Below are 22,950 nucleotides of genomic sequence, written 5' to 3'. Positions count from 1 at the left end.
GATAGCTTGCTTGCTGGTAGCCTTAGTTGACGCGAGATTGATGAAAGAACCAGAAATTCTATGAAAGAGCAATGGAAGGGTTCGGAGGGTTCTTTATTTTTGTAGAATGGGCATAAATTGGAGGAGCAAGTGATGGTCAAAAAACAAGAGGGCAAGTGACAAGTCTCACACTATTTCCAAACTACCCTTTACGTTCGTGAGCTTAAGTCTGATTGCCGCCCGTATGACGCCGGTACGCAACGCTCAAGAGCCAGAGCTTCGTAAGTATCTACTATTAGTACTGGAGAACTTCTCATGTACGGGTCTCAGTGCCCATAACTACCGCTACATCTTTCAGGTCCTTCTGCAAGATTTTTGTTAGGTGAGCAAGCCCTGCTTGTTGCTCGGCAAGGACCTGGCAAGCGAGGTCAACATCGGAACACATAAGAGGATGGGTAAGGAATACCTGTGCGATCCGAGCTAAACCCTCTTCGTCGACTACTTTCCACTCTCCCCCACCGGTCATAGCGTTGAGCCCCTCTTCTCTTGCTTTGAGTGCACCTATAACTGCCCAAAGTTCTCCCAGTTTACTCTTCAGTCTCCCCCCTTTTCGTGCTGAATTATCTCCAGTCGCCGAAGACCTGGATATCCCAACTTCGGAGGCAACTTCTTCCAGCTGAGACTTGAGTTCCTCTTCAGCCTCACCAATGGCAGAACTTCGGACACTTGGTATGAGCAAGTGGAGATGTGTTACCAGTTTCAGTAGCCTGTGTAACAATTGAGTTTGCAAGGCCGAATATCTTTGTAATCGAGGTATCGTAGTCGTGGTATGATGAGTTGTGAGTGTTCTCATGCGAGATTGCAATTCTGTCAGCTTTTCTTTGTGAGCAGTCGATTGCTGTGTCTGGGCATCAACTCGGTCGCGCATGCCATCGTAGCCTATTGCGAGGACAGGTACGAGACTAATTGTATCGCTCAGTATGACCCATACGGTATAACCTATGAGAACTCACCAGCTCGGATCCGGGTTTTCACGAACCGCTTTTTGCCAAAGATCTTCTTTGACTGCATTCGGTGGGCGAGTGTAGAGATTGACTTGTACAGGATCAACGAGGTTATAGAAGTAATGCTGTAATAAGTGGAACACTTGAGAGGCGGTTTTCCGGACGATTTACAGAATTTCCTCACCTGGAAACGACACAAGGCTGGATTTGAGGCATTCCATGCACCAGCTACCGCTTCGATTTTTTCTTGAAGACGTGTAAATTGCACTTGCGCGTCTTGTCCCTGATTTTGCGTGCCAAGGGTACTCGTTCCTAGGTTGCTGGTTCCCAGTGTGCTAGTTCCTAAATTGCCTCCCGGAGTGGCGGGTTTGTTCCCAAATGCACTTACTCCGAGGGTGCTGCTCCCAAAGCCTCCGGCTATTGGGCGATGAGCAGCAGTCGAGAGAGAAAGCGAAAATGAAAGAGCGTACAAGTTGCACCAACATTGTTACTCCCAAACAGGGAATTCCCTGTATTACTCGTGCTCGTAGTTCCGAACAACGGACCTGTTGTTCCAGCTGTAGCAGGATTACCACCTCCAAATGACGTTCCTGTTCCTGTGTTGGTGGTGTTCGCGTTGGCGCTACCGGCGAAGAGAGGATTGGGCGGCGTCGACGATCCAAAAAGACTGGGCTTAGCCTGGTTCACGTTTTGTTGCTGTTGGCCTGCTGGTGGAGTTGAAAAGAAGCTGTTTGTACCAGTCCCACTAGCCGGTTGTTGGGCAGGGTTTCCAAAGAGCGAGTTCCCCGCGGTCGGTGCAGCTAATGAAAGTAAGTCTCTCTGTGAGCCTGCCGCCACTTGGGGTCCAACCACGTACCTGGTGTGCTACCGAACAGACTTCCGCCTGTCCCAGCGGCTGGCTGCTGTTGGGTAGTATTTCCAAACAGAGAACTACCACCCATGGCAGATGTTGTTGCTGCGGATGTCCAGAGAAAAGTTCACTCCCAAAAAGTCTGAGAAATTCAATCACTCACTTGTTGCACTACCAAACAAACCTCCACCTGTAGCCGCTGGTGTCGACGTGCCCGCCGGTTTTGCACCAAAAAAACCTCCTCCTTGTGTATTGCTACCAAACAATGAATTCGCGCCAGTGGCAGTGGTGTTCGCGTTGGCGCCAGTATTCCCGAATAGTGAGGTTCCCCCTTGTTGCTGTGGTTGTTGTTGCTGCTGAGTATTTCCGAATAGTGAGGTACCCCCCTGTTGCTGTGGTTGTTGTTGCTGCTGAGTATTCCCAAATAGTGAGGTACCCCCCTGTTGCTGTGGTTGCTGTTGCTGCTGAGTATTGCCGAACAGAGACGGTGTCTGACCGGTTTGAGCATTGGTGTTGCCGAACATACTTCCACCTGAAGCAGGCATGCTGGACGTGGTAGATGAACCAAAAAGGCCTGTCCCCGGTGCCGAACTAGTGTTTGCTGAAGCTCCAAATAATGACATTAGGATGTAGTAGAATCGTGACAAGGATCGTTTCCGGGGATGGAGGATGTGATGACAAGTTGATTTCAAAATTTAACTGCGTTAACTGCGTTGATTCCAAGTTGGTTCTCCTTGCGACCGATTACCTGTCTGTTCGGAGGTTTAGATTGTACCTTGCTATTCCGTACGACCAACGAGACACGACACTTGATAATGAGATCGAGGAACAAGCACACGCTTCCTCTGTCTGCCCAATTTTAGTCATGTGATGCACGGCCTCGCTCAAAAATTGAGACGCGTTTGCCGAGGTCTGCCGCTGCTTCGGAGCAAACGATCAAGCTGCACTTGTACAACAGACCGAGGCCTCCAAGATTTCGCAAATTTGCCAGGTCCTCCCTCTCATCTGACCTGCAAGACTTTCATTTCATAGGTGGCAGATCGGAAGAGAGACGGTCGTCTGGTTCAAATCAGAGAAACGGTGGAATGAACGGTTGAAAAGTCCATTGTAAACTCGCGTACTTAGTAGCTCGTGCAAGGTATATGAATGGGAGAACGAGAACGTCGACGAACGGTTCAAGAGTCCGCGTTGCCTTTGTTACAATAACGATCTCCTCGAGGCGGCTTATAACCTTCCATAATACCTGCTTTTTTCGAATAGAGACGTGATGAAGGCCCGGTCTGCGATGGTCTGAATATCTTATCCTCGAGATCGTTGCAGAACAGGAATTCCTTCCTACGTCGTCCGTAAATCGCAGTTTCAGCCGTGTTTGCATACGCATCCAACCCGAGAATACAAATGGACAAGGAAGTTGTCGGTGAAATGATAACAAGCTGCCAAGCATGTGGATAGTTGCATAAATGCCATGAGAATCATACAGTAGTACTTTTAGAAGGGCTAAATGCATAACACCAGATACAAGAAGAAACTTAGAACTATCAAGAGGAAACCAATAAGAAAATGATCAAAGTTGACAATCGACCAAAACTCACTCTAAGAGGTTGGAAGAACCAGCTGTTCTTGCCAGATGTGTATCTCTCCTCTAAAAGCTTCTTGATGTTCTTCTTTGCATCCTCCCTCTGTGATGGTTCCTTGAACGTGTCCGCAACGACAGCGTTCTTCAGACCCTCCAATTCAAGTTGGTACCGTGTAGGGAAAAGATGCGAGTAGTTGACGGTCTGTACCACGGAAATATAATTAACAAAAAAGGCCCTCCACAATCCAGTCTCAAAAGTACCTTGATGAAAGGCTTGACTTTACTCCGCGCTGCCAACTTCTTCTGGCCCATTCGCTTTGTGACTTTCCGAGGGTAACGTTCGATACCAGCAACGAGTGCGTGGGGGTAAGGTCGCTCCTTGGTACCTTCATCCAATTGCTTGATAATGACGACCTTTTTGCCGGCCTGACGTCCTTGAAGAACGATGGCGACCTTGGTGAGGATTGAGCTAGAGTGCTTGTGGAATACGACAATTGAGGTCTACCTTCCCGGGTTTATATACTGCACGAGTAAGCGGTTAATGCTTCACGGACGATTCTAGTATACGATGCATGGACCTACCTTTGACCATTTCTTCACGTTGATGCTGATATCGTGCGCGTTGTGTGGTGATGGAAATCCCTCGGTATCGGCAGACGCCGAGTGGCTGGTTAGTTCTGTAAATAAAGTTCACCACAATCTGATTATGTAACCTTGCAAACAAGCCGCCACCGGCGCCAGCTCTTTCTGCGATGTACATCACTGATCGAGGCAAGCTCAAGTCTCTTCGACGGGATGAATACCCCGACACCTGAACGTCTGGATTCTTGAGTCTTTTACTCGTGATCGATTGATCTCACACAAATATCAGTTGCATCACATCTCAGTAGCACTCCCGCCAGCACAGGAATCAAGATAGTTGTATCCATCTGCAACCGCCTTGACCAACCTCTTGCAAGGGTTTACAGCGCCCTAGGGTTAACATTGCGCACTTCCCACCGGTAGGGCTTGCAGGATAACGTCTTTCCGTGTTCGACAAGACTGAGAAAGAATTTAAATAACGCCGCTTGCCACGCATAACAACTTGTGCCTTCTCCTGAATGACTATGATTGATGCTTTACTCCTCGGGCTGCACACTTGCCACTTTTTTCTGAACAGCTCTCCAGCTTCTCGGATCGGATACAATATTTGTATAACATTGGAACCTCCAGGAATCATTGTCCTGTTCGGCTCGATCTGTTCTATTTTCCGAAAGCATCGCTCATGAAGCTGAACGCCCACGGGAACCATTCTAGATGTCAACCCTCCCAACAACGTCAAAATCCCGTCGCTATTTCTGTTATACCGTACAAATAGACCCGAAAAAGAACAAAAGCCCTGCAAGTAGATACATGAGTACATAAAACCTCGACTTATTTATCAGCTCCCTTTACGTACTGTTGGTTAAGGAAGTCCGATATAATTTTAAACGAATGGTAGGTTAAACATAGAAGTAAGGTCACTACTGGGCCAAATCGCAATGTCCAGCGCTGAACGCTGATTATAGTGTAAGGGATTACGATTAAATGGTAGCTGCATACAGAAATCGCTCAGTTCACAGTGCAGAAGAACAATTGATTGAAACGTACCCGGAACGCAACCAATGGAGAGGACGCCATTGTGAGAGTTATCTTGACAACAGACTGCTTGGTTTAAGCTGGAATAGCGAAATCAAGTTAGAGGCTGTTTCATAATATACGATTCTGAGAACACGAACCATGGGATGGTTATACCGAGAACGGTGGTGGGTGAACAATTCACGCCAATGAGTACGTTGAGATCAGTAACAACAATGCCCAGAAGTCCCAACAGTGCGCTGATCGCTCCGTCGTTGGCATGACCGGTGGTGAGGCAGCACTAAGAGCCGAATGAAAGTTAGTTCATTAGAGAGAAAAACAGAAAGATGACGAGGCTCGCCTGAACAGGTCCGGTGCTGCATTGGCCTGGAGACCCAGAAGGCGTTCCCCTTCGGGCGACTGAGAGGTAGGGTCAGCAATGGAACAAGAGGAAGAAGCAGAAACACGTTCACTGACCTTCAGTTCCGGTGGCCCTTCTTACGGGGGGAAGGGGAGGGAGTCCACGCGCCATGCGTTGCGCGTTAGTCTCCTGGCCGGGGGCAGCAGAGACGTTAGTCGCAAGAGCTGCGGCAGCGATGACAAAGGCAGAGGTGAATTTCATGGCGACCGCAAGGAAAAAGCGTATGGATAAGACCTCGCATTTCGGTATCGCCAACGAGGACTTTTTATACTACGGGAGGAAAACATGAAACTGCCATGAGTTGGGAAAAATATGATGTGTTACGCGATGAATGAAATCAGTCTGATAGATCTCAAGAGTCAATTGCTTTCTGTGGATCGAACCTGAATTTCGACATGCCGTCAACAACATATGTACTTACCTTGTTAAAAATAACCAGCGAATCCTATCGCATTACAGACGTCGCCCCCGAGCCCGATCCCTGCGCAAAAAGAAGGAAAAAAACAAAAATGAAGCGAGGGGCTTTCATTCACTCTCGGAGATTGAAGAAAGCATGGAACTGAGCGGGAGTTGAGCGGAGCGAGCAATCTGTGGGAAAGTCTGTACAAAGCTCGTAAGGCCACCCTGAGGTGCCGTCCGGCAAGGGTGCAACTGCCTCGCTGCGGCGGCGCCTCTAACCCGCGATGATGATATCGATGATTCTGTGTTCACCCGAGAGGCATGCGGCGGTCCTTGTAAGGTGTCATTCAGGACGTCGAAATCAAAGAGAGAAGAAGAACTACTTAGTTGCGCGTATTGCCTCCGAGGCGAGGCACCTTCAGACGGTTTAGGACAACAAAGTCAAACATCCTCCTTGTAAGTTCGACATTGACGATGGTTGGTGGAATCTTTGTTCCAAATGCATCGACACAGCTTTACTCCTCCAAAATCAGGCTTCCTTACAGTTCTGCTCAGAATGCAACAACCTTTTGTACCCAAAAGCTGATCAACAGCGCCGCATCATGGTCTACGCATGCCGGATATGCAACTACGATGAAATTGGAGAGAACAAGTGCGTGTATCGAAACGACTTGCTGACAGTAACAAAGTGAGATTCAAGTCATCAGACTAGTAGGCTGTGTTTTGACCGGCTTTTGAAGGGAGCAAGTAGGAGTGACGACCGACTTGGGCGCAGATCCAACACTGGTGCGTAATTGCGCGATATCGCCTCAACTGTGCTCATATACGTCGATTCAAGGCTCATTCTAACATCCTCTGTCCACAATGCGGTCACGAAGAGTGAATTTTCAACGGTTTTGTGTTTGAACGTGACTCAACCTTTTTTTTCAGTGCCGTCTTCTACCAAGATCAATCGAAACGAAAAGAAACGCGAATGATCCTTTTCTTCGTTTGCACCAAGTGCAATCATAGCTTTGCCGATCCCACCCTACCTACAGACAGTAGGCCAGAAACGGAATGAGGTTGCGTCACGTTCAAGGCGGTGGGTGGATTTGTTTCATTGTAATCCTTATGCATGCGGCCACATTCGACTTGAAAACCTATATTACACAGTTGGCAGTGAGGTTTACTTGTAAAATATTTCATTGCAGCACACACACTTGGCATTCTTTAAACTTCTGTCTCTTGGCTTCTCAACAAATAGATAGCGTTAGGCTGACTTGAACATTTTTCCTGTCACTGTCTCGAACACAGGAGTTTGTGGCGTCGACGTGTACGCAGTCATCTCTCGGACAGAAAATGGTAATATTCAGTAACAGAACCGTGTCCTCATAACTATGCACGAACTAAATTGTTTTCTTTCAGGCCCAGGGGTTTGAGCATTGAGTACTGAGTTATTGACCCAGTTATCAACGCTGTTGACTGGAGATAGGTCATGCGTAAGCTAGCTTTTGTGATAACTATGTTCATCATATCAGAAGGATCGGTACCTGAATTCGTACCCGGTCTTGGGTTTCTTATACATATAAAAAAAGTGTGTTGTAGAAGACTTAGCACTTGGACAGTGGCAATAATGGGTAAATTCTGATCATGCACCTATGCACCTTGCTCTCACACCATCATGTCCTCAACACTTCTTCATCTAATTTATGTCCACGGCTTTCAAGGTACTTGAAGCTGATAATAATGGCGCTTAATGTATCTCAGATACGCTTCAGGAAACGATACAACTTTCCAGGTACGCTTAGGCTAAGTCTATGTGGGGAACCTACACCGGTGGACAATCTGTTTGTAGTCTTTTCCGTCCCACCTGCAGAACTACCTTTCAGAACATATACCCCCTCACCTGAACTTTCAAGTACAAACTAGTCTATATCCGACCTATAAGAGCCGCAAGCCGCTATCAAACGCAACAGAAAATTTCCTTGAATGGTACGGAATTCGTGTCATCGATGTGATGGTGACTCATGCGTTACTTTCAAGGCTCAATACACAACCACCAGGGCCAGTCATCCTGGTAGGACATTCGATGGGTGGCCTTCTGGTTGCCGAAGCCGCGACTGACCCTTCCATCCTCAACAAGAAACCACGTAGAGTGGTTGGAATGATCGCCTTCGATTGTCCATACTTGGGTATGCATCCCCGTGTAGTAGTGACTGGCATAGCCTCTCTGCTACCTAAAGGCGAGGAACACGGGAAGACTGAGAAAGAAATGAATAATCATCCCGATGTCACGGTTGTCGACAATGGAGTCACCGATGACTGGGAGAAGTACAAGAACGCCCATGACAAGAGTGAGTGAATAGTGTATGTTCCTGGATTCGACTCAAATTCACATCCAGGAAATGCATCCGAGCTTTCCATGAATTCAACACCAGCGCCCGGTGATATAGATAAGTCGCCTCCACGGCCGCAGATACCAGCTGCTCAGGAGAGTTCGTCATCCTTGGGAATCGTGGGCCATTCGTCCCCATCGGGGTCCTTGGTCGATCGCACCATTAGTTTCGTATCTTCTCATGCAAATGATCCATTGGTGAAATGGATCAAGAAACATCATGACGCCCCGATTTCTGCTGGCAAACAATGGACTACTGAATATTTTCAATTCGGGTCATGCATGTTTGATCCGACTGGTCTTACTGCGAGATATAAACGACTCGTAGCCTGGAACGGTTTCTGGGTTAACTATTGGACTGTGACTTTACCGAAAAAGGATTCAGATGGGTCGTCTCCTCAACCCGACCACGTTCCTTCAATGGAATTAGAAACTGAGAATGATGTGGTTCTGTTAGAAACCGGGGTGGCAGATAGTGTGTCGTTAGACTCGTCGACACATAGCCCGCCTGTCCCTTTATCGGAGGCGACAACTCCATCACTGAACTCGCAAGGGTCCACATCTCAATTCAATGACGGAAATGAAAAGGAGCGGAAGAAAGCGGAAAAGGAACGCGAAAAGGAGCTGAAGAGGATTCGGAAGGAACGGGAGAAGAAAGCAAAGATCGCCGCTAAAGCTGCTGCGAAAGCAAACAAGGAGAGAACCGGCCGCCATTTTGTCGTGTTGCCCACTGGGTTGGGTGCCGTTCTTGGCGGTGGTGACAATTGGGAACAAATCGTGATTGGTGGCGTCGAAGACGAGGTTGCAGCTCATTGTGGGATGTTCATTCCCGGCCAGAACCTGGACTATGAAGGACTGGTTGAACGGGTAGGGAGACGAGTGATAGACTGGTGCGAGAAACTATGAAATCTAATAACCCTGTCCTGCTGTCACCGTCTATCTTTTCTACCGGTGGCACGCCCAGCTGATAGACGCACTAACATTCAATACAAACACTCGAGCATCAATTAGTGCGTTTGATGGATTCAATACACGTCCAAGCAACTTCTAGAATTATGGAGGGCAACAGTAGGCAGCGATGATGATGACGGGTGGAAATTTCTCCGTAACTCAGGTACTTGTCTGGGCGTTTTGCACATGTGCATTACTTCCTAGCCTACAATTAAGTGCAAGTTCTCCCTCGTCCGTTCCGCATAAATTTCTATATAAACCTTTCATGATCCGAGGGCTGACTAGAACCGGCAGTGCACAACGCCTCAATATTGGGACTACCTGTTCGCCTTTCTAACCATATTCGTCGCTTGAATGCGTTCAGTGGCGTCGTCCCTGTTCAGACTACTAAGATCCTTGACTCTACGTGTTAACCGCAACTCTTCTTGAGTTTTGGTGTGTAGTTGTCGAGGTGGGACACCTGTACAAATATTTCAAGTTGAGGTGTCCGTTTGGTGAGGCTCATAACCAAAGAAAAGCACGACTGTTGGTGTCCCAGTCGGTGGACCCAATGGACCCAACAATTGGGATGGAATGATAGTGGAAAGTGTCTTGCTACTATTTTCACTGCTTTCAAGGTAATCGGTGCCTCCAACATGCTCATCCCCTGGTCCCCTTTGTTTACGCCAAGTTCGTCAAGTATTATTTCAGTGAGTGGCGATCCTGGGGCTGTTAGATGAATATAACCCGCCGCAACCCGTAGAGTCTTCAGAACAGTTTCGCGTGGTTAGAGGAGGAAACAATCAAAAAAGGCGTTCTATTCTTTTGCCGTCGTACCACCAGCTCTCGAAATAAAGAATTAAATGGTCATGGTTAATTATCCCCGAAAAATCCCATCAAATCGTCAGTACCGGCGATGAACGAGCTCCAGACTTGTAGACTTGAAGGATGTGCGAGTCAGCAGTTTTACAGTCTTGACGGGCAAGGCCACATACGTGAAGTCGTCGTTCCCTGATAACATGGATGGTGAAATCCACATCGAGTTTGATATTGTCGGGAGTTGTAACGTAGAAGTTACACTAGTACTGTCGATAAGGAGTTGATCGTCTTCGGCAACTGGCGGTCTAGGATAGTCCCCGGATATGCCGGCTTGTAGAGAGATGGTATTGGACATCCCAGTTCCATCTTGAACGAACAACGGATGAAAATCTGACCGTTGTAAGGCTCAGGCAGGACGGTAGAAACCTCCGACGTCGTGTACGGTTTGTGGGTTGATCGGGGATCATCATGGGTGTAGTTAAAGTCTTCTCTCACCATTTGAGCATGCAAAGCCGGAATTCTTCGCTCCCCGTAGTCTCCTGGGCTTCTCGCGCGTTTCCGATAGGGAGAGTTGGGTAGACAAACAGTTACGAGTACATTCAGTACATCCCTGATCGCTCAATTCGAGTTAGTACGAAACATCGCGAACTTTATAGTACTCACAGAATGCGGCCTGCCGTTTGGTATCTGTAAGTATATTGGTCAAACAGTGAGCGTTATAGGACAACCATTTTGGAATCACGATCCTGACGTACTTCTTCTCGTATATTTGGAGTAGCTTGATGCATCGATATACGTCCTGCATTTCCTTGCTCAATTCCAAGGAAGAAATACATCCTTCTTCCGACCGTAATATTCCAACGAGGAGGACCAGCGCAGTCTAGCAATTTATCAGCGATGATAGGTTAGTTTACAGAATGATGATACTCTGCCTGCAAATTCGAAGTCGTATCTAAAGGCATAAAGTCCGTATCTCTTTGCCTGTGAAATGTGTCCAAGATATGGATGGTTCTTCGAGCTGCGTTAGAGCATATTGTGAGGGAAGGTAAAGGTAGGATCCGCTCTCGTCCAGGTCGAGGCATAAACATTGAACAGCCGATGTACTGGGATCTGGACCCAATGATATGTCGAATCAAGCATGGCCGATTGTTGAAAGAAAATGGGATTAGGATTTTCGGGATTCCATCGAACTAGCGCAAGTCAGCCTTTTGGTTGCGACCAAATTTCACATGACACTTACGATGATCCGGAATTGTATCTAAGAATTCGTTGAGCGCAGAATCTGCAGGTAAAACCAAAGAGAACGGTGAGCAGTCATTGACAATCGACACAGGTTGCAAAGTTTACCGCAGCTCATGACCGCTTTCATTTTCCAGTCATTATCAGAAATCCCCATTTTGGACTAAAGTTCCGACTTGCGAACTCCATACTGACCATCGATCGTTGAACTTAATTTGAAAGGAGAAAACCGTTTCTTGACTCACCAAAGTACGGTGAGGAAAGCCAGCGATGTTGACAAGCTTCAATAGGGCCACGAAAAAGGACATAACAGACGGCTGTCCCTCCGGTTGTACGAACGCTTTTTGTGGATCTGAAACTCCCCAAAATTCGTCGTCGCATTCGACAGGAAAGTCAACTGCAGTTGTAGCGCACGATCAACCTGAGAATACGCTCATGAATCGAGAGATATTAGTAGCCAAAATGCACGCTTCCACAGCTCATAATCGACGGTTCTTTGGTGGTAAGGACTTTTACGGTGTATCCCCATTTCCTGAGCGGAACGGATCCCAATTCCGACCAACTGAGGTTGTCTGTAAGTACAACCCTGATAGCTAGGCGGCTCTGTTAGTGACAGCTTTTGAAGTTCAGGTTATAACTCACGCTACAGAGTTGAAGGTCATACAACGTCGGAGCTTCGGTGAAAGAGTCACGGATGAGGGGAACCTGGCGAAACCATTCCCATCCTAGACTGTGATCCGAGGTCGTACCTTCACAATAGTTCCGCGGATCCTGACGCGACGGCGCAGACAGCCAAGACGGTTGCTCCAAAGGAACTAAATGTAAGCCCTGCGCAATCGAACGCTCAAACGTAGGTCGATGTAATAGTGGAAACAGAGGATGGAAATTCGTGAAGTAGAGCCTAACCAGATCACGAAGAAGGTCGACATCAATGGCGGGACATGATCATGGCGTTGAAATATTGTTTGCCACTAGATGCGATTAACGAGATCTTCATTTGCACACACAAAAAGAGGGAAGGGTTTCCAATACTTGGCGTTGTTGACTGGTGAATATAGGATGGGTATGTGATCGCCCAAGACATCACGTCGAGCATTCATTGCCGATTTGACTAACATGAAAGAGCTTGATTTCCCATAATGTCGTTTGGACGGAATGAATGACATGTTTCTGAGTTCTTGAGCGAGCGACTCGATGGAGGCTTCGACCTCTGTATCCGAATCACCCTCAGGAAGGCCATTTAGCGCAAATGAAGAAGCGGACACCGGGGAAGTGTCAAAGCTTGTAGATATTGTTTTTGATAGCAAAAGTAGGCTATCTAGAGAGTGTGCATGCGAGGCAAGCTCGATAAGGATTTCCCTCGCTTCCGGATCTTCTGGGACGACATATGGTCTCGAAGTGGAGAGGATAGAGTTGACGAGAGCGCGAGCAGACTCGGCCTTCTTGAAGGACCTTCAATTTATAGGAGATCGATAACTTTGAATTGAGAACTGATGAATGGACTCGGATTCACTATGTGTTTCTGGATATCGAGTCAGTATGGTCAATTCATGGGATTGATATGCCATCGCGTGCTCTGGGAAGGAGAAATGAGTGAGTTGACCGAGACATTCGAGCCGCCCCTCGGTAACTGCTCTCTGCACGTTTAGGCCCCACCAAAAGTAACATGAAGCCTCGATGAAACCGCAGTGGTTGACTTCAATAATGGAACTCACTCTTCTCTTTAACTGATGTGTACATTCAATTCTTGAGGAGATGCAGCTCGAACATATATTTTTAGGAGAAGTAGCACCATCACAACGTACTGTTACATAGTGATGAGTATCACTATCAGCGCATCCCGACTGGGAAACGAGAAAACTCACTGTTTCACCTTCGACATTCATCGCATGCATTCTGGAGCCTGCGTTTCCTGAGGGTTTGTTCTTATTCATTCGTAAGACAGTAGGCAGAAAGAAGCGGTCCTATGGATGCAGATCACAGCAGAAAATTGTGGATTGAAGGCAGCCGCGCGACGCGTAAAGCCGGCGCACATCCATATTGTCATTTCCGCGGTTCCGAGACAAGCTCAAGGGCGGGTGCTGGCTGTGCAGCGGACTGATACAACACGGGCGCTCCTCAACTCAACCACCACTACCACCACCCCATTCCATCCGTCGTACTGGACTTCCAGGTAGTCTGAGTTAAAGGATGGTCGCGTTGGAAGAGTATCCAGCCAGGTCGAATTCGCCGCTCGAGGACAGACCATTTCAAAGTCCAGCTCAATCGTGTAGTCCTATCTCTTCCGCAGTCATGGTTCCCTCTCCTTCCTCTTCCACCCAAGGTATATCGGAAGAATTCGCTGGAACAATGCGAATTTCGAGTCCGGTCCCGAGCCCGAGTCCTTTGACGTGGAGGTCAACTTCGAGAGGTCGAAGTCCAAATATCAAACTCGGTATATCACCTCCACCTGAGCAAGAACCGCTCTCCCCGCCGACGTTTAAATCTCCCACCTCTTCTTTCACGCATTCCGCCAGTCGGAGTCTCTCGCCACATTCACCCGTTCAAACAGGATCCTCTCGTTCACGTTCTTGTTCTCCTGCACAACGAAGGAACTCCGTAGGATATTGTCCCCCGCTAACTCCTACTCCAGTTGTGGTTCCAGTTCAAAGTCGATGCACGATTATACCTGTCATCCAGGGATTCAGCCGTGCACATAATCAAAGTTCCCCTGAAAGGGTTCACGCTCATAGCCTTTCTCACTCGCCATCGCGTCGGCACCGACCGTGTACCAGATCAAGGTCAAGAAGTCCTACATATCACCATCCCAGAAATCGTTCGCATTATTATTCAAGGTCGAGGAGTCATTCAAATTCACGATTGACGCCACAGCGGTGTCGTCCATCAACATGCCTCTCGCGTTCACCTTCACCTTCACCCAGGTGTTATCGCTATCGCCCTCGTTCTACTAGATCTCCTTCGTGCATCAACATAGAAACACATCGTGAATATAACTTTGATGACGCAAATGTTTCTTTTATTGTGAGTAACGTCTCGCCTCCCTTTTCTACGTTGCTGACACCTGATAGGTGGAGGATCGTATGAGATATAATGTCCACCGATATCTTTTCCTACGGGAATCTCGATTCTTCCGTGGCGTGCTCTCCGCTCGGCCTGACAGACAGGGAGAAAACTACGTCATTCCAGGCTTGAAGGTAGAGGAATTTGAAAGTCTCTTGTGTTTCTTTTATGATGGGTGAGTTCTTGCTTCGCGTGGTAACCGGTAATCAGTCATATATCACCCACAGGATGTACCAAATTTCGCCAACTAAAATGCCCATAAAGTTCTGGATCAATCTTCTATCCATCTCTACCCGACTGGATTTTCCCAAAGCAAGGGATCGCGCTATCGCTGCTATTGATATTCTCCAATCATCCGGCAACTCCAATTTCGTTGGCCCAGCAGAAATGATCCAGATTGCGAACTCAAACGAGGTCGAGAGATGGCTGGCCCCAGCGTATTCTGCCCTCTCCGAGCGCGAAGAGTTCTTGTCGGACTTTGAGTCAGAAATTATTGGCACCAAAGGGGTCTTGTTGATTGCTAAAGCGCGGGAAGCCCGGTTGAAGAAGGTGATTCAAAGGATGGCCTCACCCAGCGTTGATCAGAATGGTTGGCCGCAAATAAAATCCACAACGGGCTCAAAACCGTTCGGACCTGCTGAAGTCACGACGTATTCTCAGGAAGCGGCTCAATGCGGACCAGCGGCTCTAGCCTTCAAAGCTGGTATTCCAACTGGGTACACTACTTCAGTTGCTCAGTGCAATGTCTGTCCTTCTACTACAGTCGCAGGCCACACAATCAGTATGCCTACGTCCCCACTGCCCTATCCGGATCCCATCCTTTCAGCAATACCCTCAACTTCTACGAATCCATTCACTGTGGGCATGGGAGCCCGTTCTTCTTTTTCTATCGGACACTCGGCTCGAAACTCCCCGTCTCTAGGACTCGGGATGAGGTCTGTCCACGCATCTAAATCATCGTCATCACCAGCAAGGCCGAGGTCGGTGGCGGAAACGGTCGTAGACGAAATTTTCTTTAACAGCGGAGCCTAACGTGCTTCACTTCGTCCTGCCATATGTATCAAACTGTATATCATCATTCGGCCACTCTGACTTGACAATGTTTCCCTTGTCTTTATTCGTGCTACGTATTGTACAACAATACAAGTAGGATAAGTTGTAACTTGAATTAACGGTCGTTCTAGACTTAATACTAGCACAAATTGCAGTTCCTGGAGGGTGGGAGACGTGAAAAATACTATGGGGACCTACAAGCACCTACTAAGACCATGACCGCGACCTTAAGGCAACCTCGTGTAGGCCAACCTTCTCTACTGCGACCATCGCCATGCCTATTTTAACAGGTTATACTCGAAACTCATTCGCAGACTTCCGCAGTAGACGCAGTTCTCCCACCCGCAGCAATTCTCCACCACATCGATCTGATAAAAAGTCACAGTCGAACCAAAGCCCTCCAACACCAGTGGAGGAACATTCCAGGTTCTATTTTGACGATGACATCGTCTCTTTCATCGTCGAAAACCGGGTGAAGATTAGGATTCATAAGCATTTTCTCGCACGAGAATCGTCGTTCTTTCGGGGAGTGTTTGCTTCTGGTCCTAGAGGCCCAGAAAACACCTATGTGGTGAATGGCCTGAGCATAAATGAGTTTGAATCTCTTTTGTCATTCTTTTACGATGGGTAAGTGGTGAGAATGTCGTTCCAGAGATTCACGACTCATCCTTGAGTTACACAGGATGTATCTCTTGTCACCTACCACCGCACCAATCCAATCATGGGTCGATATATTATCCATCGCAACTCAGTATGACCTACCAAAGGTTCGGGAACATGCCATCATTGCGATAGACACCTGCCAATCATTCGCGAGCTCCTCAAACTGCCTTAGCCCAGCTGAAATAATACATGTTGCAGACAAATACGGTGTCGAAAAATGGTTGAAACCTGCGTATTTAGCGCTTTGTGAGCGCGAAGTGCCCCTTTCAAAAGAAGAAGCTGCGAAGATAGGGATGGAGAAGGTTGTGATGATAGCTCATGCTCGGGAGCGACTTTTGAGGATAAAACTTGACGCGATACAGGTTGATGCAGCAGGCATTAAGGAAGAAGAGCCGAATTCCCGGTCCTTGCCATCTGATACAGATTCAGCCTCTCAGCCTAAATTACGACCTGGCTGGAGAACGGTGCAACGGCAACCTCATTCATCCAGGGTGCATACTTCGCTGGATCCAGCCTGGGGTTCACCACCTCCCAGATCACCCCCCGTTTCTCCGAGATTCCCTCCCGGGCAAACGACGACATCTCCATGGTCCTCTGCGAGTGATGGGACTTGGAGACTTCTTTCCAAGGATCTCCCACCTCCAGCGACCACACAGTCATCTTCTTCTGTTGGTCCTCCCGTACCATTGGCGGATGGAAATTTGCGCGAGTCTAGTACAATTGATGGTGGTAACAACATATTCCAAGCACTTTTTGGAACGGACGGTCTGCCCCCATTTCAGCCTTCTCCCGTTGTGCATAATACTTAGTACCGCCCCATTACACAACAGGTCGTGGAACTGTGTAAGATGAAGTGGATTTGGGCTCAACTTGCGTCATCGTCAGGGTTTGTTTGGTAGTCTGCCTCGTAGTCTCTATTCTGTACAAGTTTACTTGCTATGTGTTGTTGTTTTTTTGTTTTTTTTTAGAATCTCTGTATTCGATAGAGGAGTATCTCCAAGTGGAACGATGTTATTGTAAAAGCGCAGTATAAGATAATGATTGGTACCACGCTTCGAAGAAGACTCGCCGAGAGTGTCAATTATCTTGGACATATGGGCGCTCACAGAATCGAGAACACCGACATTTGTGTAGAGCGTTGGTCCACTTGTTGGAACATTTTCAATGAATGGGCAAGGTTTGAAGTCGGGCTACGCGAGAGACGACTTAATTCAGCACGGAGGAAGATCAAACGAGAATGAATGTACGTTGTCTATGAACCACTATTACACGCCTAGAAGTGATTCATAATGGAATCCCCCGTAGCTGAACATCTCGAGACCTAACCCATTCGCTGGGTAGCAATACCGCAAGATGATCAACTAGTCCGATCCCACCTGCTTCAGCTCCTCCGAAACATTTTCCAACCTATTCCACTCAGAATCATCTTCGAAACTGTCCCTCGTCCTAGTCATGAAACTCTTGACAATAGTTCTCGCCTGAAGGCGCCATTTCTTCCCCGTACCAGAACCTGAATCCGTTCGAGGCCCCAGGTTCGTTAGGACATCGACGATTTCCTCAACTTCCCCAACACCCTCTATCCATATATCCCTCGCAGCACCATCCACCACGCTTAGCTCACCTCTTGCAATCTTCCCCGCGTTACTCTCTCGATAAGCATCCATCCACGCCTTCAACGCACCATCCCATTTCTCTTGCCATGTCATCAACCGCGCATATGCACGGAACACTCTTGCAGAAGATACGTGTGGGAGAATGACTTTATCAAACAAGTCCAATACTCGCGGCAAAAGTCCACGACCCTCGTTGGGGTTAAGAATGAGCTTTGCATCCCCAGCATTTGAATCGTCAGCAGATGTGTCGACAGCTTCATCAGGGTTGGATGGGGCCCGTGTAACGGCGTTGACCAGTCTGTCAAGAACGTCCTCGTCAACGACCGCAGTACCTTTGTTGCTGGTCTCTTGAACTACCCGACCAAGGGCACGAGTTGCTTCTGCCAGCTCCCCTACATCAACTGCGATAAGCATGTAATTGGACCACATCCTCCAATTTTCGTAACTGTGTTTGAGACCCTCTTTTAGTGCACGGAATGCGAGCATCTTATTTGTATGGGAGGTCGACTGGAGTGAGTCTTCACCGGTGTCCTATGTAGAAGGTTAACTACCCTCTTGAAAAACTGTTTGAAAGATGCTCACCTTTTTGTCCCCCATTCGAAGATATATACTGGCTAAATTACTCCAACTCTCCCCGTCGTCTTCATCTATCGACACACACCGAGAAAACGCCTCTTTTGCACCCTCCCAGTCCTCTAACCTCATACAAGTGCAGCCTAAAATGAACCAAGATCTTGACAACAAAGTATTGATTTTCACAGCCTTCCTCAAACAATCCCTTGCCTGAGGGAATTCGTTGCGAGCAAAGTAGTACCCTCCCAACGAGCGCATCGCACGCCCAGACGTCTGGTTAGAAACCTCCCAAGCACGACTGTAGTGTTCGACCGCCTTTTCGGGTTGTAAATCCCCGAGTATACACCACAATTTAGCTTCACGAGTTGTATCGAGCACTCTCCTGCGTTTGTCGGGGTCGGAAGTGCCTGCTTTGCCTCGAGTAAGTACGGTCTCGGCCTCAACCTTGCTTCCTTCCAATAGCTCTTCAACTATTGCAATACCTCTGTCGGACCTTTCAAGTGATACATGACACTTGACCACCTCTTCCCACATTTCCAACCTCTCATAGATCTCCAACGCTGACCTGATGATACCGAGACTAATGTATCGTGATGCGAGTTCTCGCTCCATTTCCCATCGAGAAGGTAATGGAATGGAATGGAAATAACGTAAACGTTCTAAGACAGGAGCTGAATTGGTGCCATCAGCTTCCATGGTGGTCGGTATCTGGTTAACGAGGGCTTGCAGCTGTAATGTTGAACGTTCGACTGTACGCGTGCGTGTGGATTCGAGGCGGGAACGAAGAAGAAGAGCCATCGTGTGGATTGACCAATTCCGTGGGTGTGTGATGACTCGAGAGATAAAAGGTGACATTTGTTCAGAAGTGAGTCCGTGTGAAGGAGAGGTGTTTTTGACATTTAGACAAAGTGAGAGGAGGATACATTGGTCAAGAGGGTGAAGAGGGGGTTGGTTAGACGGGTCTAAATGTTTGAGACGGTCAGTACGAGAGGAGTGCAGTGAAGAGGACGTGAACTCTGTCTGTTCGAGAAGTGTGTCATCGTTCAGCGCGAGGTTTTCGGGGACTACAGCGTTCTCGGTTTGAGTAGTGGGGGATTCAGAAGAATTGATTCTGTCCTCCGGTAAACATCCTTCAGCCAACAGAACGAGCTGTGATAAATCCTTCTGTTGGAACTTGGTCCGCTTCCCAAGAGCACCGGTCAGTTCATACTCAAGCCCAGTGGCCCGAGCTGCGCAAACAAAGTGCTCAGCAGCAGCTCTATCCTGTCTAAAGATGTGATAAAGCAACCCATTCTCCAATATGATTCTCCCCGCAAGCTCCGCACTATCGTTTTTAGGGCACGCGCTCTGCCATTGTTCGAACACGCGAAGGGTAGCTTCCGGCAGTGAAACAGGCTCGTCCAAAACCTCTTGATGAACCAAATGTGTTCGTAGTTGCCACCAAACGACAGACTGACAACGTTTGTAGGGAACGTCGAGGAGAATTTGTGCCAACCTGAGGAAAGTTGCGGCACGAGCGAGATGATAAGCCGGTTCACCACCGTATGCAAGTTCGGCAACAGCTTGTTGATTAAGGGCCTCTTCTGTGATGAATTCGAGCTGTAAGACGTCCAAAGGTTGCACATTTAGATCCGGGCCTGTCCAGTTCGCTTGAACGAATCCATGAAGACATGCAATTGCAAGGTTGAGTCTGAACAAGTCGGATTCCAGTTCATCGTCTGATAGTGAAGTAGAAGGATCGAATAACGTGGAAATGCCGCGATGGATGTCGGTAGAGGTTGTGTGGAATAGTTTATGAGCGGTAGAGGATGTGAGAGGTTCCCTGAAGTCACCATTAACTATTGTTTTGGCCATGTTTGTCGCAGGTGACTCGGTGATCTGACAATCGATCCATTTTCCAGAAAGTAGGGACTTTTCAGCGGTCGAAAATTCCATTACTTGAAGGTTCTCAAGGAATCAAGGAGGATTTTACAGTCGACAAGGAAAAAATAAAAAAATAAGGACCCTTCTCACGTGGGAAACAATCGATCGATATTTCGATTTGCTTCGGCGTTCAAACCGGCAATCTCTCCATGACTCCAGCACCGCGACAAAGCACAATTTATGATTTGACAGGTTTGCGCCTTCATCCAGATGGAACTCGAGTTCTTCAGACGGAAAACAACAGAAGACTTCGCGTAGCAAAACAATCTGCTCGCGATATTCAAGGAAACTGGATTGCCAGCGACGCAGGGGGTTCAGGTCGTGTAACAAGATACAGGACATTTCGACAGAAGGGAAAGGAGCGTGCAGAAAGTGGTGATACAGAGAACCCCGGAGAAAACGAACAACAGTCTGAAGAGGACGAGGAACCCGTCAAAGACTATCGAGCGATTAAGCGAAGGAAATTCGAACACGATCATGATTTTATTAGTCCGTCTTCTATACACCAATACACTGCAAAAGCCTTACCAGAAGAAGGAAATGAAAGTCCCGTTGTGCCTTTACCATCATCCGTATACTTTAATCACCCTCGACTGGACAAGTTCATTCCTCTAATACAACGGTTTTTAGGACCTTTTGAAGTGCATACACTTTATGACTAGCCAGTACTACCATGAACGAGGCCAGTTATTGAACTCTTCCCGAGAGTATCGAAGGCAGCGGAAGCTACGACAGTCAGCGAAGCTATTGTCCAAAACATTGGATAACTCAGAGCAGGCGCGTGATGACAGTCATCAATCTTCGTCTGAGAGCGGCCAGGAAGAAGATCAAGTCTCCGGGGAGGATGAAATGGAATCGAGTAACGAAGAAGATGTCAGAGATGAGGAAAAATCTAAAGGCATCGCTAAGAAGAAACGGAAGGGAGGAGACCGGCATCCCGTCATTGATATGTACCGAACCATGAATGGATCTGCGTTGATGGCACTAGGTGCGTCTGTGCGGTTCGATGTCCTTTTTGATGGTCTCACTAGCCCCTCTACAGGGATGATCGTGCAAGAACATATAGCAGAGAGTCTCAAGAGTCGAATACCTGGCGATTGGGAAGCTGGGCTTCAGACCTTTGAGTCTGATATCGAGGAAACGGAAGAGATTCAGATCGAGAAAGACCTGGAAGCGCCAACAGAGGAAGAAGAGGACGAGGAAGTGCAGAATACTCAGGCGACTCTCGTAGAGGGAAATACCTCGCGACCAAAGTCGTTTGATGAAGTCTCCGATTCCAGTGAAAGTTGACCGAAGCGTAGAATATACCACTCCTAGCTTAGCAGCAGTTATAGTAAGCTTAAATCCGCGACGCGACCTGTGCGAGCGCCTCTCTTGTCCTCCATCGCCAATGAGTAAGGTCTTTAAAATTATACCTACCACCCAACATTACGACTGGGGTAAACATGGACACCTCTCGAAAGTGTACCAGCTTGCTGTATCGTCCCAGATACCCGCGTTTCAACAACTCGATGAGTCGAAACCTTACGCCGAGCTCTGGATGGGAACACATCCGACATCGCCCTCTCATGTTCTCTGCTCCTCGTCGTCCTCACCTCCGAAGCTATCCGATTATCTGAAAGACCACCCAGACCTAGTCGGAAAAGCAGTAGCAGACAAGTTTTCTGATGGGTCGGAAGGGAACTTGCCATTCTTATTCAAGGTGCGTATGAATATGAAGTGAATAACATCAAGCAGAATATTCATCATCGAGTACAATCTTTTTCACCAGGTCTTGTCCATACAGAAAGCTCTATCAATCCAGACACATCCAGACAAGCCAACTGCAGAAAAACTTCACGCAGAGAGACCTGACATTTACAAAGGCTCGTACGAAATGTTTTGCTGGGTGTACTGTCCTACTCACAAATAACCCTTAGACCCTCACCACAAACCTGAGCTCGCACTTGCACTCACTCCCTTCCGTGCCCTCTGCGGCTTTCAGGCTCTCCCGAAAATCGCCATCAACCTCCAGAACTCACCAGAACTCACTTCTCTCATTCCCCCCACCATCCTCGATGTATTCCGCCAAGCTGCCCAAACCAATGGAGACGGAGGTGGATGTACTCCAGAGGCAAAACAAGCCTTACGAGACCTTTTCGCTGCCATCATGACTGCTCCAAAGGGAGATATCACAAACGCAGTCCGAAAGCTTGTGGAAAGGTATCAAACAGATTCAACAGAGGTGCCGATTGAGAGGGCGCTCGTTTTACGTTTGAATGAACAGTTTCCAGATGATATCGGTGTCCTCTGCGTCTTCTTGTTGAACCATGTCACTCTTCAACCGGGAGAAGCCATCTTTCTGAGTGCTGGGGAGCCACATGCGTATGTTGAAGGAGGTAAGCGGTCGATTGCGAGTTCTCCTACTCCACAGAAACTGAAATCCGAGATTTCAGATATCATAGAGTGCATGGCAAATTCAGACAACGTTATTCGAGCTGGACTCACTCCCAAGTTGATTGACGTTCCGAATCTCGTCGCTGGGCTCACTTACGTTCCAGATGAACCAGAGAGGCATAGAGTCATACCTACGTCTTTTCCTGCGTCTTCTGAATCTTTGAATTCGAAACTATACGACCCTCCGATTGATGAGTTCTCCGTCGTTCAGATTAAGCTACAGAACACCGAAGAGACACATCCTCCCATCTCTGGGCCTAGCATTGTTGTGGTTGTGCAAGGAATGGGTAGGGTGCAATGGCAAGGAGACAGCTTGGATATCAAATGTGGGGATGTCTTTTTCATTGGTGCAGAAACTAGCGTCAACTTTGGTGTTGAGGGAGAACAAGAGTTGGTTATGTACAGGGCTTATGTGGCTGCATAGGTATCGAGAAAACGAACG

At 47.9% G+C, this 22,950-nt stretch overlaps 11 protein-coding genes across 14 annotated transcripts; 6 read left to right on the top strand and 5 right to left on the bottom strand.

The window, feature by feature from the left end:
- Nucleotides 1-292: 292 nt before the first annotated feature.
- E1B28_006381 (uncharacterized protein) lies at nucleotides 293-2,687 on the bottom strand (the record flags this gene model as incomplete). Its single annotated transcript, XM_043151039.1, has 7 exons — nucleotides 1,997-2,687; nucleotides 1,840-1,938; nucleotides 1,454-1,783; nucleotides 1,168-1,400; nucleotides 993-1,108; nucleotides 446-941; nucleotides 293-394 (listed from the first exon to the last, which is right to left on the bottom strand). Exons 1-7 carry the CDS (start codon nucleotides 2,454-2,456, stop codon nucleotides 293-295), a joined length of 1,836 nt encoding a protein of 611 aa, XP_043012132.1. The 5' UTR covers nucleotides 2,457-2,687.
- A 498-nt stretch (nucleotides 2,688-3,185) lies between these two features.
- E1B28_006380 (uncharacterized protein) lies at nucleotides 3,186-4,047 on the bottom strand. Its single transcript, XM_043151038.1, has 5 exons — nucleotides 3,992-4,047; nucleotides 3,915-3,931; nucleotides 3,671-3,862; nucleotides 3,426-3,611; nucleotides 3,186-3,368 (listed from the first exon to the last, which is right to left on the bottom strand). The coding sequence occupies exons 1-5, from the start codon at nucleotides 3,999-4,001 to the stop codon at nucleotides 3,363-3,365; spliced, it is 411 nt and encodes a 136-aa protein (XP_043012131.1). The 5' UTR covers nucleotides 4,002-4,047; the 3' UTR covers nucleotides 3,186-3,362.
- A 924-nt stretch (nucleotides 4,048-4,971) lies between these two features.
- E1B28_006379 (uncharacterized protein) lies at nucleotides 4,972-6,148 on the bottom strand (the record flags this gene model as incomplete). Its single annotated transcript, XM_043151037.1, has 8 exons — nucleotides 4,972-4,982; nucleotides 5,039-5,106; nucleotides 5,167-5,306; nucleotides 5,367-5,425; nucleotides 5,483-5,696; nucleotides 5,751-5,796; nucleotides 5,848-5,871; nucleotides 6,138-6,148. 8 exons carry the CDS (start codon nucleotides 6,146-6,148, stop codon nucleotides 4,972-4,974), a joined length of 573 nt encoding a protein of 190 aa, XP_043012130.1.
- Nucleotides 6,149-6,218: 70 nt separating this feature from the next.
- On the top strand, nucleotides 6,219-7,325 carry E1B28_006378 (uncharacterized protein). 2 transcript variants are annotated; one of them, XM_043151036.1, is made up of 7 exons: nucleotides 6,219-6,302; nucleotides 6,359-6,513; nucleotides 6,566-6,611; nucleotides 6,664-6,704; nucleotides 6,756-6,906; nucleotides 7,119-7,166; nucleotides 7,230-7,325. In XM_043151036.1, the coding sequence occupies exons 1-5, from the start codon at nucleotides 6,300-6,302 to the stop codon at nucleotides 6,883-6,885; spliced, it is 375 nt and encodes a 124-aa protein (XP_043012129.1). In that variant the 5' UTR covers nucleotides 6,219-6,299; the 3' UTR covers nucleotides 6,886-6,906; nucleotides 7,119-7,166; nucleotides 7,230-7,325. The 2 variants fall into 2 exon arrangements, with proteins under 2 accessions (XP_043012129.1, XP_043012128.1); XM_043151035.1 differs by lacking the exons at nucleotides 7,119-7,166; nucleotides 7,230-7,325 and having other exon boundaries at nucleotides 6,219-6,513; nucleotides 6,756-7,087.
- Nucleotides 7,326-7,440: 115 nt separating this feature from the next.
- Nucleotides 7,441-9,415, top strand: E1B28_006377 (uncharacterized protein). 3 transcript variants are annotated; one of them, XM_043151032.1, is made up of 5 exons: nucleotides 7,441-7,531; nucleotides 7,583-7,602; nucleotides 7,660-7,796; nucleotides 7,848-8,158; nucleotides 8,207-9,415. In XM_043151032.1, exons 1-5 carry the CDS (start codon nucleotides 7,486-7,488, stop codon nucleotides 9,103-9,105), a joined length of 1,413 nt encoding a protein of 470 aa, XP_043012125.1. In that variant the 5' UTR covers nucleotides 7,441-7,485; the 3' UTR covers nucleotides 9,106-9,415. The 3 variants fall into 3 exon arrangements, with proteins under 3 accessions (XP_043012125.1, XP_043012126.1, XP_043012127.1); XM_043151033.1 differs by having other exon boundaries at nucleotides 7,441-7,602; XM_043151034.1 differs by having other exon boundaries at nucleotides 7,441-7,796.
- A 788-nt stretch (nucleotides 9,416-10,203) lies between these two features.
- Nucleotides 10,204-11,036, bottom strand: E1B28_006376 (uncharacterized protein; the record flags this gene model as incomplete). The annotated part of the gene is made up of 4 exons (XM_043151031.1): nucleotides 10,204-10,558; nucleotides 10,612-10,635; nucleotides 10,704-10,828; nucleotides 10,881-11,036. 4 exons carry the CDS (start codon nucleotides 11,034-11,036, stop codon nucleotides 10,204-10,206), a joined length of 660 nt encoding a protein of 219 aa, XP_043012124.1.
- A 2,443-nt stretch (nucleotides 11,037-13,479) lies between these two features.
- On the top strand, nucleotides 13,480-15,279 carry E1B28_006375 (uncharacterized protein; the record flags this gene model as incomplete). Its single annotated transcript, XM_043151030.1, has 3 exons — nucleotides 13,480-14,208; nucleotides 14,256-14,422; nucleotides 14,475-15,279. The coding sequence occupies 3 exons, from the start codon at nucleotides 13,480-13,482 to the stop codon at nucleotides 15,277-15,279; spliced, it is 1,701 nt and encodes a 566-aa protein (XP_043012123.1).
- Nucleotides 15,280-15,574: 295 nt separating this feature from the next.
- On the top strand, nucleotides 15,575-16,810 carry E1B28_006374 (uncharacterized protein; the record flags this gene model as incomplete). The annotated part of the gene is made up of 3 exons (XM_043151029.1): nucleotides 15,575-15,927; nucleotides 15,983-16,728; nucleotides 16,794-16,810. The coding sequence occupies 3 exons, from the start codon at nucleotides 15,575-15,577 to the stop codon at nucleotides 16,808-16,810; spliced, it is 1,116 nt and encodes a 371-aa protein (XP_043012122.1).
- A 514-nt stretch (nucleotides 16,811-17,324) lies between these two features.
- E1B28_006373 (uncharacterized protein) lies at nucleotides 17,325-20,003 on the bottom strand (the record flags this gene model as incomplete). The annotated part of the gene is made up of 2 exons (XM_043151028.1): nucleotides 17,325-18,107; nucleotides 18,159-20,003. The coding sequence occupies 2 exons, from the start codon at nucleotides 20,001-20,003 to the stop codon at nucleotides 17,325-17,327; spliced, it is 2,628 nt and encodes an 875-aa protein (XP_043012121.1).
- Nucleotides 20,004-20,221: 218 nt separating this feature from the next.
- On the top strand, nucleotides 20,222-21,362 carry E1B28_006372 (uncharacterized protein; the record flags this gene model as incomplete). The annotated part of the gene is made up of 3 exons (XM_043151027.1): nucleotides 20,222-20,644; nucleotides 20,703-21,060; nucleotides 21,115-21,362. 3 exons carry the CDS (start codon nucleotides 20,222-20,224, stop codon nucleotides 21,360-21,362), a joined length of 1,029 nt encoding a protein of 342 aa, XP_043012120.1.
- A 100-nt stretch (nucleotides 21,363-21,462) lies between these two features.
- E1B28_006371 (uncharacterized protein) lies at nucleotides 21,463-22,932 on the top strand (the record flags this gene model as incomplete). The annotated part of the gene is made up of 4 exons (XM_043151026.1): nucleotides 21,463-21,774; nucleotides 21,844-21,937; nucleotides 21,992-22,450; nucleotides 22,508-22,932. 4 exons carry the CDS (start codon nucleotides 21,463-21,465, stop codon nucleotides 22,930-22,932), a joined length of 1,290 nt encoding a protein of 429 aa, XP_043012119.1.
- Nucleotides 22,933-22,950: the final 18 nt, after the last annotated feature.

Source organism: Marasmius oreades, chromosome 3 (genome assembly GCF_018924745.1).
Source record: "Marasmius oreades isolate 03SP1 chromosome 3, whole genome shotgun sequence".
Taxonomy (NCBI): Eukaryota; Fungi; Basidiomycota; class Agaricomycetes; order Agaricales; family Marasmiaceae; genus Marasmius; species Marasmius oreades.
Note: the sequence above shows the minus strand (reverse complement) of the source record. Positions and strands in the feature narration are given on the sequence as shown.